Raw genomic sequence first — 14,459 nt, 5'->3', positions numbered from 1 at the left:
GTTATCTATGAGCCGCCCCCAGTTGTGATGCTGTGGGTCGTGACCCTTTCCGTTTTAGTTACGCACCCTTTGAGCCTTGACCCATCCAGTTGTGATGCTGTGGGTCGTGACCCCTTGCGTTTTAGTTACTACACCCTTTGAACCTTGACCCATCTCTCTCTCTCTCTCTCTCTCTCTCTCTCTCTCATGTGCTTGGTTTCTGCATGAAAAACCATATACTCATGCCCCATTTTTTTGTCAATTGGCTATTGGGAACTCCATGCGCCACTTCACATCTTACCTTTATTATTTGCTTGGCTTTGAGTCGACTTGTTCTTCCCTTTAACTTTTACCATTATATCAGTCTGTCAATTTGGACTATTTTAATGGTACAAGATCTGATCAATCATATTCTAAATGGAGCTACTAATTAGCATCTTGTGTATACTTTTTATATGCGATCTAAACCTGCATTAAAAAAGTTAATTAGGGTACTTGTTTCATACAACTTTTCGCCACAAACAGTGTTTGAATAGTTTGCTGCCCTTTCCATAAATAGGAATCGAATGCAACACGATTTCCCTAACTGATTAATCGTATACTTCATATAGGGTTAGTATACAATATGTTTTAATTTGAACGACGGTTTTACAATGCAATTATGTCCACTCATAACAACTTATCTTAATAGTGTAATATGATGTTCACATCGTAAAACCATCTTTGTTATAGTAATAATAATGTCATTATGTACTATCAACTAGAGATTTATCATTATTATATAACCTTGGACTGTAAACTTTAATGATTATAATGTAATCTTACCTTTTTTGTAATTTGAACGTTGAACTTAAAAGTCAGTAACTAGCCCAAAAATAAATAATGATTATAGGTATAATTCCATATTCACTACTAGTTTTATTAAAACAAAGGTACATTACCCATTTTAATACGTACTGTAGTATTCCATTAATTTTAACAATAATTCCATGTACTTGATGAATTCCCACATTAAAACACACAAATTTATCCAAAAAAAAGCACGTCTCTTTCCATGTATATGAGTAATAAAAAACGGAATATTAGCAAACAAATATTCTCAGTTATCTAATTTTAACTCAAGTGGTGTGAGATGAATGAAATAATTTTTTTAATATTTTAAACTCAAGTCCTCAATTCAAAAGTTTCTTCCAAGCAAAAGAATTAACTCTATCAAACTTAAATTCTATCCTTGCACGGTTTAATTTACAAAACCCTACGTACGCCAATCAAAGAAATAGTTCAAAAAATTCCAAGAAAAAAATAATTCAAGGCTATTAGGGTTGGATCGAAATTTTACGCTCCATTAATTTGTTAACTGAACCGAAATATATATGTTGCACCTACATATTCCTAACTAATTAACAACACACAAAATTATACGGACTTATCCAATCATGATTTTAATTAACTTGTGTACTTGGAAACAGAAATGTACTGAAAAACTATACATTGAAATATAATTTATATATCATCTTTAGCTGGATTTTTCTCGTATGGGTAAGAGGATTGCCTCTCACTATGCATACAGAGACCTCCAGGGACAAAATGTTGTTGAGATTCAAAACTGATCAATGGAATACTACTAAGTGATAACTGGGTTAGGCCATCTCTAACTAAAAGGGCTAAATATAGTCCCGTTCAGAATTATAGTCTTGCAAATATTATTTTTAAATTAATAATGTCAAGCCATACTATTAAGAAAAGTTTATACTTTAAACTACAGTTTGGATGTTTTCAAATCTAGCCTGCCGTTAATTAATTTAAATCAATTATTGCATATGATGAGCTGGACCTCAAAAAGTAGCTAAGAAGGGGTCTATATTTGACCAACTTGATGTCTGTTTGGCCAAATAATGTTCTGGTGGATTCCATAAAATTATAGCATAGTCATTGGTGGGAGATGTGTTTTTGAACAAGTCATGCTATTTTTTGGCTTTTAAACCCTTAGCCATCTTCATTGGAGATGACCTTATATATACCTTTCCCTTTGTATATAGTGCCCATCCATATATCTAGTTCTCCTTCTGCACAAGGTTCTAAAAAACACTAGGCACGAGTCGGGCTGTGAGCTAGCGCTTATGCGGATTTAGGTAAATTTCTTGTAAATAAGTGTATATTGACACTTACAAAAAATTATACTTGTATGAAATATAAGGATAAGATAATAAAAGAACGATAAAATGCAAAAAGAGTAACCAACAAGTCCAAAATTTAAAAACATATTAAGCATATATGCCATATAACCATAGTGAGGAGTATTGTAGGATGACACATGTACAACAAGTTCACAATTTAAAACCACATAAAATGCAAAATAGGAGGAAAATAAGGAAATATAGTAATTGTCTTTAACATCCCGGACTTTAAGTTGATACACACCTATTCTATAAAATTAACAAAATTTCAAGATATAAACATAGGCGCATGTAGGGAACGGGAACTTAGAAAGTTATAATAAAGATAGGATTTTTTTTTTTCAATTTCAATTTCAATTTCAAAAAGCCTCGACCACCCACCGTTTTGCAAGAAAACACCTCGGCCACCCCCTGGCCAGTGCTTAGGCCTTTTTTTAGAACATTGTTTATGCATGCATATACAGGTTTGGACATACATCTTAATTAAAATCTTCTATCTTATACTCTTGTAAGATGAGGAACATGAGATGTACCAAATGAATACATAAGTATATTTTCTTTTGTGATAACCAATAAAATATACGGATGTTGACTACACATTATACTGGAGTCTAGGACCTCGATAGATTCCTCATCTTGAAGGACGGTCGTGTACGTCTAGGACCTCGATCTATATTGGCAACTTTCATATCATATGCATCTGACCAAAGCAGAAAAAGGTATATATGGAAAAACAGGATAAAATGTTAAATATGTGTAATATTAATGCATTGGAAATTTTTCTCGACCGTATTTATATATGAAACAGGAAGGCTGGAAAACAAATTATGTATGAAAAGCAAAAGCATTTTTGCAGAAAAATAAAGCTATGGTTCATACTGTTATAATGAGCTTATGGGTTTTTAATACAAATAATATCAATACAAAAACTTCGACCATGAGATAAAGGTTCTTTTGGGAAAATCTTAAAACCATTCCCATTTTGTTTTGACAATTTACCAACAAGAAAGCTGAGATGCAACTACAATGTCTACCGTATGGCTATTTTGAAAGTGTATTTACAATGAATGAAAGCGTTTTTTATAGTGCTTCCTATAATAAGTACATAATTAGTGATTCTTATAAAATGTTTTTCAAGTGTTTTTTTTCTTCAGAATTTACTTATATTTTAACTAAGGATTAGTTTCAAAAATACTTTTATTAAAACCGCTTTCAATCATTTCAAAAGTACTTCCAAATAAGCCAATTCCTTATAATTGGGAGAAAATTGGGGAATTGGTATATGAAAATTGTCCTTGGCGCCAAACGTGGGAGAAATTTTGTTAAATAAGCATGCATGTGAGCCTTTTTGACGAGTAAACTGTGACATTGTACATATATCTTTGTCGGAAGCCTTTAGGGGAAGAGATCCTATTTGTTTTTTAAAATGGAGATTAATTGTTGGACCCACACCATATCAAACTTTAATGATCCGAACTGTCTATTTTTCAAGTTGCACCTCATAGATCATCCTTGCAAAATATTAGCCAAATCGGAAAATATTTAAGGCATCTAATTGAGTTCATAGAAATGACGAACACTTTGTTTTTTAAGAAACATTAAAATTTCATCGTGATAATAATTAAATAGGCAAATGACTTTGGATTGAATTGACTTTTGCAAGGACGATATATGAATCGAGACTTACAAAATAGATGGTTTGGATTGGTGAAGTTCGATGTGGAGTGGGTCCCATAACTAATCCCCATTTAAAAAAAAAATAGAGATCCTTTGCCTTAATTAAAGGCCTGTATCTTTATATGTTTGGGCAAGGCTAGGAACTTTTAAATTTCAAGGGCTTTCCGCAAAATAATGAAGAAATGGAGCAGAAAAGTTATATAGAAGGGATTAAAAATATATCTACATGAGCATAACAAATGCATATGAGAAGGATTTGAAAATGACTACTTGGAATGTATCAATACAATTCTTTTTTACATGACTTTGTAATGCTCATCTAGATTCATTTCTAAATCCCTTAAAAGTTTTAAAAATTCCTCACCCCAAACGTACCTTTAAAGTACATGTGTGTCATGTACTTAATTTTGATGAAAATTATTACAGATTTAGCTCAAGAACTCATACTCCACATTTTGTCACATTAAGATATCAAATTAATCTATACTAAGGAGAGAGAGAGAGAGAGTTAGGCTTAGCCTCACAATAGGCTAGGAATAATGTGGTTCAAATTTGCCTTTAGCGAGAATCAAACTTAAGATATCTTACTTATAAGTAAAGAGAAATACCACTTGACCGTAGTATTAAGTGACAATTTAATGAATTTTTAATTTACATAATTTTCAATATCAACGCTCCAATTCACTTTATAATTTATGAAAATGTAAACTGACTCTCATTTCCAAAAGTTGTATGGATACAACATAGGCGTACAAACAAATCCCTGGCTAGCTATATCCTCTCATTGTCTCTATTTTTCTTGAACAAACGATATTATTTATATTAAGTGCAAGTGGCCCTTTACCACAATTTTGGAAAGGTGTTAAGCCCTTATATGACGACGTGGGTTTGAACCCCGTTGGTAGCTAATCTAACATCTAATCTAACAAAATCTATCATTTGACAAAAAAAAAAAGAAAAAAAAAGAAAGAATATTTATACTAAGTTGGTGGGAGAGTGGGCTAAACCTTACAATAAGCTGACAATAATATGGTTCAAAGTCGCCTTTGGTAAAAATCAAACCTAAGGCCTCCAACTTGCAAGAAAAAAAGAATACCATTAAACCGTAGTACTAAGTGGCGCTTGTTGTCTCTTTTACATACTATATAGATTTTTTTTTCCAGCTTTGCCTAATAAACTCTAATGACATGTTTACTTACCTAGTATAAAGGAATGAGGGATTAATGCTACACTTTATCATCTATTTGTACTATCTCTTTAATAGAAGTATGGCTCACCGACACATGTGGGTCCTATCTCCATTAGAGGGATGATACAAATGATGATATAAATTGATGATAAAAGTATCATTTTTGTTAGAAGGAATGCATAATTAGAAGGAACATGGATGTGAATAATTAAGTAGCATTTTTGTCTGCCACTTAGTACTACGATCTAATTGCATTCCTCCTCACTTGTAAGTGAGAAATTTTAAGTTCGATTTTTGCCAAAGGCAAATTTGAACCACATTATTACTAACCCATTGTGAGGCTAAGCCCACCCTTTCCCCCTTAGCATAAATAATATCATTTGTTCAAAAAATAAAATATATATAGGATACATTCATTTTCAGGTATCACCAGTGGCAAATCCAGGAAAAGTTATTCGAAGGCTCACATGTAAAGTTCACAAACATTTCTTAGATATAATAACCTTAAAACTTAAACCATAGTTCCATCATTCACAATTTATAGAACAAATAAAAATACAAATCATAATTGTCCACGACGCGTTGTCATATTTTGAAATTGCTACATTATAGCTTCATTATCAATGGAAGAAAAAACATTGCTCTCAATATAAACCACCATGTTATCACTCAACCATGATTTCCCATTTGGTTACGCAATAGACTTGTCACAATATTCATAAGCGCAAAAGGCTGTTTCCGCCGAAGCAGTAGCAACATATAGAATTGATGCCAATATAATTAGCAAATACACATGAACGTATACTCTATTCCTCCTCGTCTCCACCATTTTTTTTTTTTGCAAGACTACCAATTCTTTCCAATTGAGAAAATTCACAACTTCAACGCATATCAAGAATATAACGCTCAAGTTGATATTTTTTTAATAAAAAAAATAATAAGAACAACAACTCCTCTTTGAGGCATTTTATCAAGGTTGGAGGGCATGTATGAAGGACAACTCCAACCTTCAATGAAAAAGCACCAAAGTTATCCATGAAGATTCACCGAAATTCGAAAAGTTAGCTGACCTTCCTTGCCCTTTAATGGAACCACAAATTAATGAATATCCTAAATGTTAGTATACGCAAAATTTGACATGAATAAAAGTCTTTACCATTGATTTTGGTTTTCATACATAATAAGTAAAAGAAAACAGATGAGCCGGTTCCACATCGAGGAGATATTTTTCAGTATAACTGGTACACGAAGTGGTACATCACGTGTCACTATACAAATAGTGGAATACGTGTGTTAAAAGTTAATAACTTAAAAAATAAAATTTTTCATCACTTGTATAAAAATACGTGATATACTATCTGTGTTCCGACTACAATGAAAAATTTCTCCACACCGAAGAACCACACTTGTCCCGATCTAATTACATACCAATCCCAAACAAAAGACTTCATTCCATTTAGGGATGAAACCGTGTCGACAAGGGAAGTTAATATCTGGGCAGTGTTTACCCTCCATTGTGTATGATTTAAAATCTTAACAGAGAGGGCCCTATCCCGGCCGAGTCGGTCACCAAATGAAGCTTCCATGCAACGATGAACGTACAAAACTACAAATCCATGCATCCTCATTAATTTACATCTCACAATGATAATACCGGTCGTAGAATATTGGTGCCATTCCCACTTTCCTAATTTAGCTAAGTTGGATAATATCATTTCAAAAATGTTCTAGAAAATTTCCACCCATTTCTCACCATTCGAAAATACATTATATTTGTACAACGAGCAATATAAATAAATAAAATATTTATTTTTTGACAAACGATAAGGTGAATTAATTGTTATAGGGAAGACTAGAGGTAAATAAAAAAAAATAAAAAAAATTTGTCACATCCCGGCCCGGGTGGGACCACTTCCCGGGCCCGACTCCACTACCGTAGCACGATATTGTCCGCTTTGGGCTTACCATTCCCTCACGGTTTTGTTTTTGGGAACTCACGAGCAACTTCCCAGTGGGTCACCCATCATGGGATTGCTCTAGCCTCCTTCTCGCTTAACTTCGGAGTTCCTACGGAACCCGAAGCCAGTGAGCTCCCAAAAGGCCTCGTGCTAGGTAGGGATTGGAATATACATTTAAGGATCACTCCCCTGGGCGATGTGGGATGTCACAAAATTAGATTCCCATCTCTATTTTTCCTTGTTCATTAATTAAAATCTTGTTCCCCTTCAATTTCTGATTAAGGTCCTTAGATTTTAATAAACGACGTTAATTATTTTAATAATAAAATATTTTTTATTTCGAAGTATATTCAGTTAATGTTAGAAACGTTACATTTGTTATATTTATATTCATGGCTAAATATTTTGTCATATACTTTTACTTTTTGTTTGTACCCTTTTTTAATTTGCAACCTTTTTTAATTTTTTTAATTTTGTACTGATTTTCTTTTCAGTTTAATTTGTACCCATATATTAATTCCTTTTTGTGCCCATATTTTTTAAACTCTTATTTGTATTTGTACCCATATTTTTCAATTATTTGTACCCGTTTTTAATTTTGCTAAATGTACCCATGCTAATTATATGTATTTAATTTATTTTTTAAAATATATCAATAGTTATTTTTTAAAATATGTTAATAATTATGAGGGTATGTTATTTTTTTGCTATAATTTTTGTGAAGAACAATATTACTCTAAAATTAATTTTTAAGTATTTATTATATTTAAAAATATTATTTGAATTTGTTTAAATGTCATAATTTGTGGGACATTAAATGCATAGATACATGAGTTAAATATCTTAAATGAGGCTAATGATCTCGATCAAAATATCTAAACAAATAAGATTTCAGTCTAATAATTAGGTTGATTAGGAACCGGAACCAAAATGTCCTTAAAAAAATGACTACCCTTCAGAAATACTAATATATTTTAATATTCTCTTTTTTATAAAGACCGACAGATATTTAGAAAAAAAAAAAAATTGAATTAATTTGATTGGCGGCAGACATAAGTTGTTTTTGTGCGGCTCTCGACATGGCTGTAGCCTGTAGGCCATTAACCCTCCAGCCATATAGCAGCCAAGGCTTCACCACTCGCGCCAACACCTCCTTTCTCCGGACGCCGCACGTTTCGCGTGACACGTGTCAACAATCTATCCGTGGAGCTGCTATATAAACTCTCCACCACCGTCTCTTTTAGCTCGGAAAACAAAATCCCACAAACACAGATATCCCAAAAGAAAAAAGATTCCTCCCTTTTCCTCACTCCACACACACAAAAGGTGCCCGACACACGGCTGAGATATGACGGCCTCCGTCGAGAACCGCCAGTTCCCCCAGCTCAACCCGCCAATAAACGGAGTCGTCCGCTCCTTCAACTTCTCTGATCCCACACCCCCGAAAAACACCCCCTTCGTTGACAGCAACGACTCGTCGTCCGACGACGAAAATGACGACAGCGTCGTCCAGGAATACACGGATTTAATCCGGAGAGGCAACAACGAATTAGAGCCGTCGATCTTGGACCCCAGAGATGAAGCCACGTCAGACAGCTGGGTGCGTCGTAACTCTTCAATGGTCCGCCTCACTGGAAAACATCCCTTCAACTGCGAACCGCCACTCACCCGCCTCATGCACCACGGATTCATCACCCCGGTCCCACTCCACTACGTCCGCAACCACGGCGTGGTCCCCAAGGCTACTTGGCAGGACTGGACTGTGGAGATCACCGGCCTTGTCCGCCGACCGACCCGGTTCACCATGGACCAGCTCGTCCGTGAATTCAAGCCACGAGAGCTCCCAGTTACCCTTGTCTGCGCGGGAAACCGGAGGAAGGAACAGAATCTCGTCAAGAAGACAATCGGCTTCAACTGGGGTGCCGCTGGCATCTCCAACTCCTTGTGGCGCGGCGTCCCACTCTGCGACTTGCTCAAGCGGTGCGGGATCCGCAGCCGCAAGAACGGCGCCCTCAACGTGTGCTTTGAGGGGGCCGAGGACCTTCCCGGTGGCGGTGGAACCAAGTACGGGACGAGCTTGAGAAAGGAGGTGGCGATGGACCCCTCGAGGGATATTATCCTAGCATACATGCAAAACGGGGAGCTTTTGGCGCCGGATCACGGGTTTCCGGTACGGGTCATAATACCCGGGTTTATCGGGGGTCGGATGGTGAAGTGGTTGAAGCGCATCGTCGTAACGACGTCGGAATCCGACAACTACTACCACTTCAAGGATAATCGAGTGCTCCCGTCGCACGTCGATGCGGAGCTAGCCAACGCTGAAGGTATTTACGACTTTATCGAACACCTTGTCCGCACTTGAAATTTGAGCGTTTCTGTTGGCCCGTGGTGTAAAAGTTAGCGCCGAGGTGAGGTGAAAGTGATAGTGATAGTTGTCAGTTGTGACGTGACTAAACCTAATATTGATAGTTGTCAGTTGTGAGGTGAAAGTGTTACCTTCTTTTACTGTTTAACTGTTTACATCTGAAGCTAATACTGTTACTGTGTTGGGTTGTGAACTTATGTTGCAGCGTGGTGGTACAAGCCGGAGTATATCATTAACGAGCTGAATATAAACTCCGTTATAACAACGCCGTGTCACGAGGAGATATTGGCGATCAACTCGTATACAACTCAGAGGCCGTATACGATGAAAGGCTACGCATACTCAGGTGAGTTATAAAGCTTACACTATACTTGTACAACTATTTTTCAAACACAAAACAAGTTGCGTCTAAGTTATATAAGAAAGTTTGAGATAAAAGTTGGGAAAAAGAGTAGGTACAGGTCTCTCAAGACTTTTTTTGTCCATTACACTCCAAAATTATTATTTTTCATTCGATATTTATAAAAATATAAAAGAAAAGTTGTATACAAGAAAGTACACTCTGACTTTTTTAACGAGTGATATTAATAGTCTCGTCGATCCTATCTTTTCGGTTGAAAAATAAAGAATGAAGATTAATGAAACACCGATGCATGTTGATAAAATATCGGAAACCACGTTACGAAAATCATAAAAATTTGTCAAGTTTTTTGGATTTTATTACAGGTCACGATTATTGTTCCATGACTATACCTCATAATTTTTATTTAAAAAATGAAAAAAAAAATGAAGAAAAAAAGTTGAAAACGAAACAGGTAAAAGCTAGGGCTTTTACTTTTACATACGTTGTACGTAGTGATTCAGCTCTTCTGTTTTTACAGGCGGCGGGAAGAAAGTCACACGAGTGGAGATAACAATGGATGGCGGTGAAACGTGGCATGTGTGCACATTAGACCACCAGGAGAAGCCAAACAAGTACGGGAAATACTGGTGCTGGTGTTTCTGGTCACTAGAAGTGGAGGTGCTCGACCTACTCGCTGCCAAAGAGATTGCAGTGCGAGCTTGGGACGAGACACTCAATACTCAACCCGAGAAACTCATTTGGAACGTCATGGTAAAGACACAAGTACCGCACTTTTTTTTTCTTCTACATTTTAAATACTGTCGATATTAAGGGACAATTAAACCCTAAACATATATGGATAAGTACTCGATACTGAACACTTTCAGCCTTCTTATGAATTAATTTAATTTATAAATAAACTGTTTATAATCGTGTTAAACTGTGATTAACAAATGAATAAAAATACTAGAATTTAGGATTAGGGTTGCAAGTACAAAATATTTGCTGGAACCAAGTATTTCTTCTTCTTTTTTATTTGTGGGCCTCGAGGCCAGTATAATCGTCGAGTCTTTTTCCAAGGTTAATAATTTGGTAGGGCAAACTTGGCAATATGTGGCTGGCTTTTAGTGGGGTCAAAAATCAGGTTGTCACCTATCACTTTCCCCAAATTAAACCGTGGGAGACTTTTCAAATCGGTAGACGAAATAGTATATCATGTATTACTATACAAATTATGCGATATGTGTTAAAAAATTAATAATTTAAAAAATAAAATTTTTCACCACTTCTATTAAAACACGTGGTGTACCACTTATGTTCCCCTCACAATTAAAAATGGGGTGTGCTATCCACACATCTTTTTTTATTTCTCACACATCCCTTATTAATTTATGTTCATTAATCTTCTTCAATTCATCCGATTCGATGACCGAAAACTAAAAAAATATGAGAGAAGTAAAAAGGGGTGTGGATATCACACCCCTTAAAAATTTCTCCTCCACACCCCTTAAAAATTTCTCGAAACCGTGGATCTAGCAATTGAAAATGTGTTGCATTTCATTGGTGACGTCACACCATGCATCCTTGGGTCTTGGAAAAAAAAATTGAAGAAATACTTGTTTATTAGGGGTGCTCCAAGCTACACAAGAATCTTCTCCACGAAGTGTGGGTCAGTGGGTTTTTTTGGGGTATAATGCTAGGATTATTTATTTAAATTATTTTGTAAATAATATAGCGTTATTATTAATAATTAAGTATTAATTAATGTATTTATTTTTTATTGATAACATCAAATGATTTACAAATTTAGTCTAATAATTTATCTACTTGACATTATTATTTTTTAATCTAGATGCACCTATTAGTATATTTTATTTCTACACGCACACATCTCTACATATTTGATATCTTTTTTATCACTGTCTCATTGGGAGAGTATTTTCAGTGTGCTCAGAATACATAATGGTACATCACTTATCACTATACAAGTGATGAGATACCTGTGTTAAAAAATTAACAACTTAAAAAATAAAACTTCATTCCACTTATATTATGACACATGGGTTACCACCCGTATTTTGGGTACAAAGAAAAATTTCTTGAGAGAGAGGCTAATTTAGAAACCGAATATAGTATATCAAAATATAAAAATTGGAGCTCGAACTTTTCTACCATTGGGCAGATAAATTAAAATTCTGAGCATTGATATTTCTTTATTAATGAAGAAAAGTAACAACTATGACATGTTGATAGATGAAGATTGCATTTTAAATAAAGTTACATGTACATCACCTTATCATAATTCCACTTACAAAGATGTAACATAAACACATTTAACAAAAAAAATATATCGCAAGTAGTTATGTGATATTTTAATCTTTAATTCTTTTTCACTAATTGATTTCTGATTTGTGGGTGTTATTTTTCAGGGAATGATGAACAACTGTTGGTTTCGGGTGAAAACCAATGTGTGCAAACCACATAGGGGAGAGATAGGACTAGTGTTTGAGCATCCAACTCAACCTGGAAACCAATCAGGCGGATGGATGGCCAAAGAAAAACGCTTGGACTCTGAATCCAACACAACCTTAAAGAAGAGTGTTTCAACACCCTTCATGAACACTAGTGCATCCAAGATGTACTCAATTTCAGATGTTAAGAAGCACAACTCTTCTCAATCTGCCTGGATCATTGTCCATGGCCATGTCTACGACTGCACTAGCTTCCTCAACGACCACCCTGGTGGCGCTGATAGCATTCTCATCAACGCTGGCACTGACTGCACCGAAGAGTTTGACGCCATCCATTCGGAAAAGGCCAAGAAAATGATTGAGGATTATAGAATTGGAGAGTTGGTGTCCACGAATTATGCTTCGGACTCTTCATCTAGTTCTCCTAATAACTCTGTGCACGGGCCACCAAGAACAACGTCAGTGTTGGACCTTATTTCCTCTAACATGGCACAGTTAGCCCCAATCAAAGAAGTAACGCATTCAATAAGTGTCGCACTTATTCCACGTGAGAAAATCTCATGTAAGCTCATAGCCAAGATGTCAATCTCTCACGACGTAAGGCTCTTTAGGTTTGGATTGCCTTTAGAAGACCAAGTTTTGGGATTGCCAGTGGGAAAACACATTTTCGTGTGTGCTACAATTGAGGACAAGCTTTGCATGAGGGCTTACACTCCAAGCAGCTCAGTTGATGAAGTTGGTTACTTTGATTTGGTGGTCAAGGTTTACTTCAAAAATGTGCACCCTAAGTTCCCAAATGGGGGAATCATGTCACAGTATTTGGACTCACTGCCAATAGGTGCCGCACTAGACATAAAGGGTCCCTTAGGGCACATAGAGTACACTGGTCGTGGTAATTTTTTGGTCAATGGCAAGCCAAAGTTTGCAAAGAAGCTTGCCATGCTGGCTGGTGGGACCGGGATCACCCCAATTTACCAAGTGGCTCAGGCCATTTTGAAGGACCCAGAAGATGAGACTGAAATGTATGTGGTGTATGCGAATCGGACGGAAGATGATATTTTGCTGAGGGAAGAGCTTGATGGTTGGGCTAAACAAGACGAGAGGTTCACGGTTTGGTATGTGGTGGAGAATGGCAAGGAAGGGTGGGAATACAGTGTGGGATTCATCACGGAGAGTGTGCTGAGAGAGCACATTCCCAATGGATCGGACGATGCTCTTGCACTAGCATGCGGGCCCCCTCCGATGATCAAGTTTGCCGTGCAACCGAATTTGGAGAAGATGAATTATGATACCACAAATTCATTGCTGTTGTTTTGAAGGGTATATGTGCAGAAGAGGTCGTAATATGTACATATTAAAATAAAGTCAATTGTACTCTATTTGTTAGCACGTTGAGAACACTACTACATTAAACAACTTTCAAGAAGAGAACATTTGCGCGACGAAAAAAATGGCATGATGAAACCTTCATCACCCTGCACTTGTTGCTCAACGTTCGAGAAGAGAACATTTGCGCGACAAAAAAAAAAAAAAATCATCGTTTTGATCTTAGCTGCACACAAACTGAACCATGAGAAGTTTGGCAAGGACTAGCTCTCGGATGTAGTGATAATCGATCTTGACATGCTTGATACGAGCATGGAACACGAGATTGGAAGCCAATGCAATCGCTGAAATGTTGGCACACCAAATCTAAGGTAGAGAAGGCAACTGAAATCCAATATCCGTGAATAGTTTGCATATCCATGTTAATTCTACAGCAGTGTGAGTAAGGGACCTATACTCAGCCTCTGTGGATGAACGAGCAACAGTTTGTTGCTTCTTGGCACTCCAACTAATGATGGAGGAACCAAGGAATATGTAGAAACCACCAGTAGAGCGTCGATTACAAGAATAGGCTGCCCAATCAGCATCTGAGAATGCTTTAAGTGTGAGAAGTAAAGCAGTTTTAGGGAACCATAAACCATGTCCAAGAGTGCCTTTAAGGTATCGAAGGATACGTTTAACTGCCTGAAAATGTGGTTATTTAGAAGAGTGCATAAACTGGCACACTAAGTTGACTGCAAAGGAAAGATCAGGGCCAGTCCAAGTGGGGTACTGAAGTGCCCTAACTATTGATTGACATTCTTTAGGATTAGTTAATGGAGAACATGTGAGATCCAATTTTGCAGAACCAAGAGGTGTAACGCAAGGCTTTGCTCCATCCATTTTAGTTCATTTGAGAAGATCCAAAATATATTTGGATCGATGAAGAAAAATTCCTAAAGCAGATCGAGTAACTTCCAAGCCAAGAAAATAAT

The 14,459-nt window shown here is 36.3% G+C and overlaps 1 protein-coding gene across 1 annotated transcript; it reads left to right on the top strand.

The window, feature by feature from the left end:
* Positions 1-8,086: 8,086 nt before the first annotated feature.
* LOC137718625 (nitrate reductase [NADH]-like) lies at positions 8,087-13,548 on the top strand. The gene is made up of 4 exons (XM_068458174.1): positions 8,087-9,304; positions 9,551-9,691; positions 10,227-10,459; positions 12,118-13,548. Exons 1-4 carry the CDS (start codon positions 8,329-8,331, stop codon positions 13,474-13,476), a joined length of 2,709 nt encoding a protein of 902 aa, XP_068314275.1. The 5' UTR covers positions 8,087-8,328; the 3' UTR covers positions 13,477-13,548.
* The last annotated feature ends 911 nt before the right edge of the window (positions 13,549-14,459 follow it).

This window comes from Pyrus communis, chromosome 15 (assembly GCF_963583255.1).
Source record: "Pyrus communis chromosome 15, drPyrComm1.1, whole genome shotgun sequence".
Lineage (NCBI taxonomy): Eukaryota > Viridiplantae > Streptophyta > Magnoliopsida > Rosales > Rosaceae > Pyrus > Pyrus communis.
This window is presented reverse-complemented; position numbering and strand designations above follow the sequence as displayed.

Bases quoted from the DNA above. Each gene is read 5' to 3' on its own strand.
- LOC137718625 (XM_068458174.1), top strand. From the start codon at position 8,329: ATGACGGCCTCCGTCGAGAACCGCCAGTTCCCCCAGCTCAACCCGCCA. The intron at 9,692-10,226 runs GTGAGTTATAAA...CTGTTTTTACAG, and splicing joins GAAAGGCTACGCATACTCAG to GCGGCGGGAAGAAAGTCACA. The intron at 10,460-12,117 runs GTAAAGACACAA...GTTATTTTTCAG, and splicing joins AACTCATTTGGAACGTCATG to GGAATGATGAACAACTGTTG.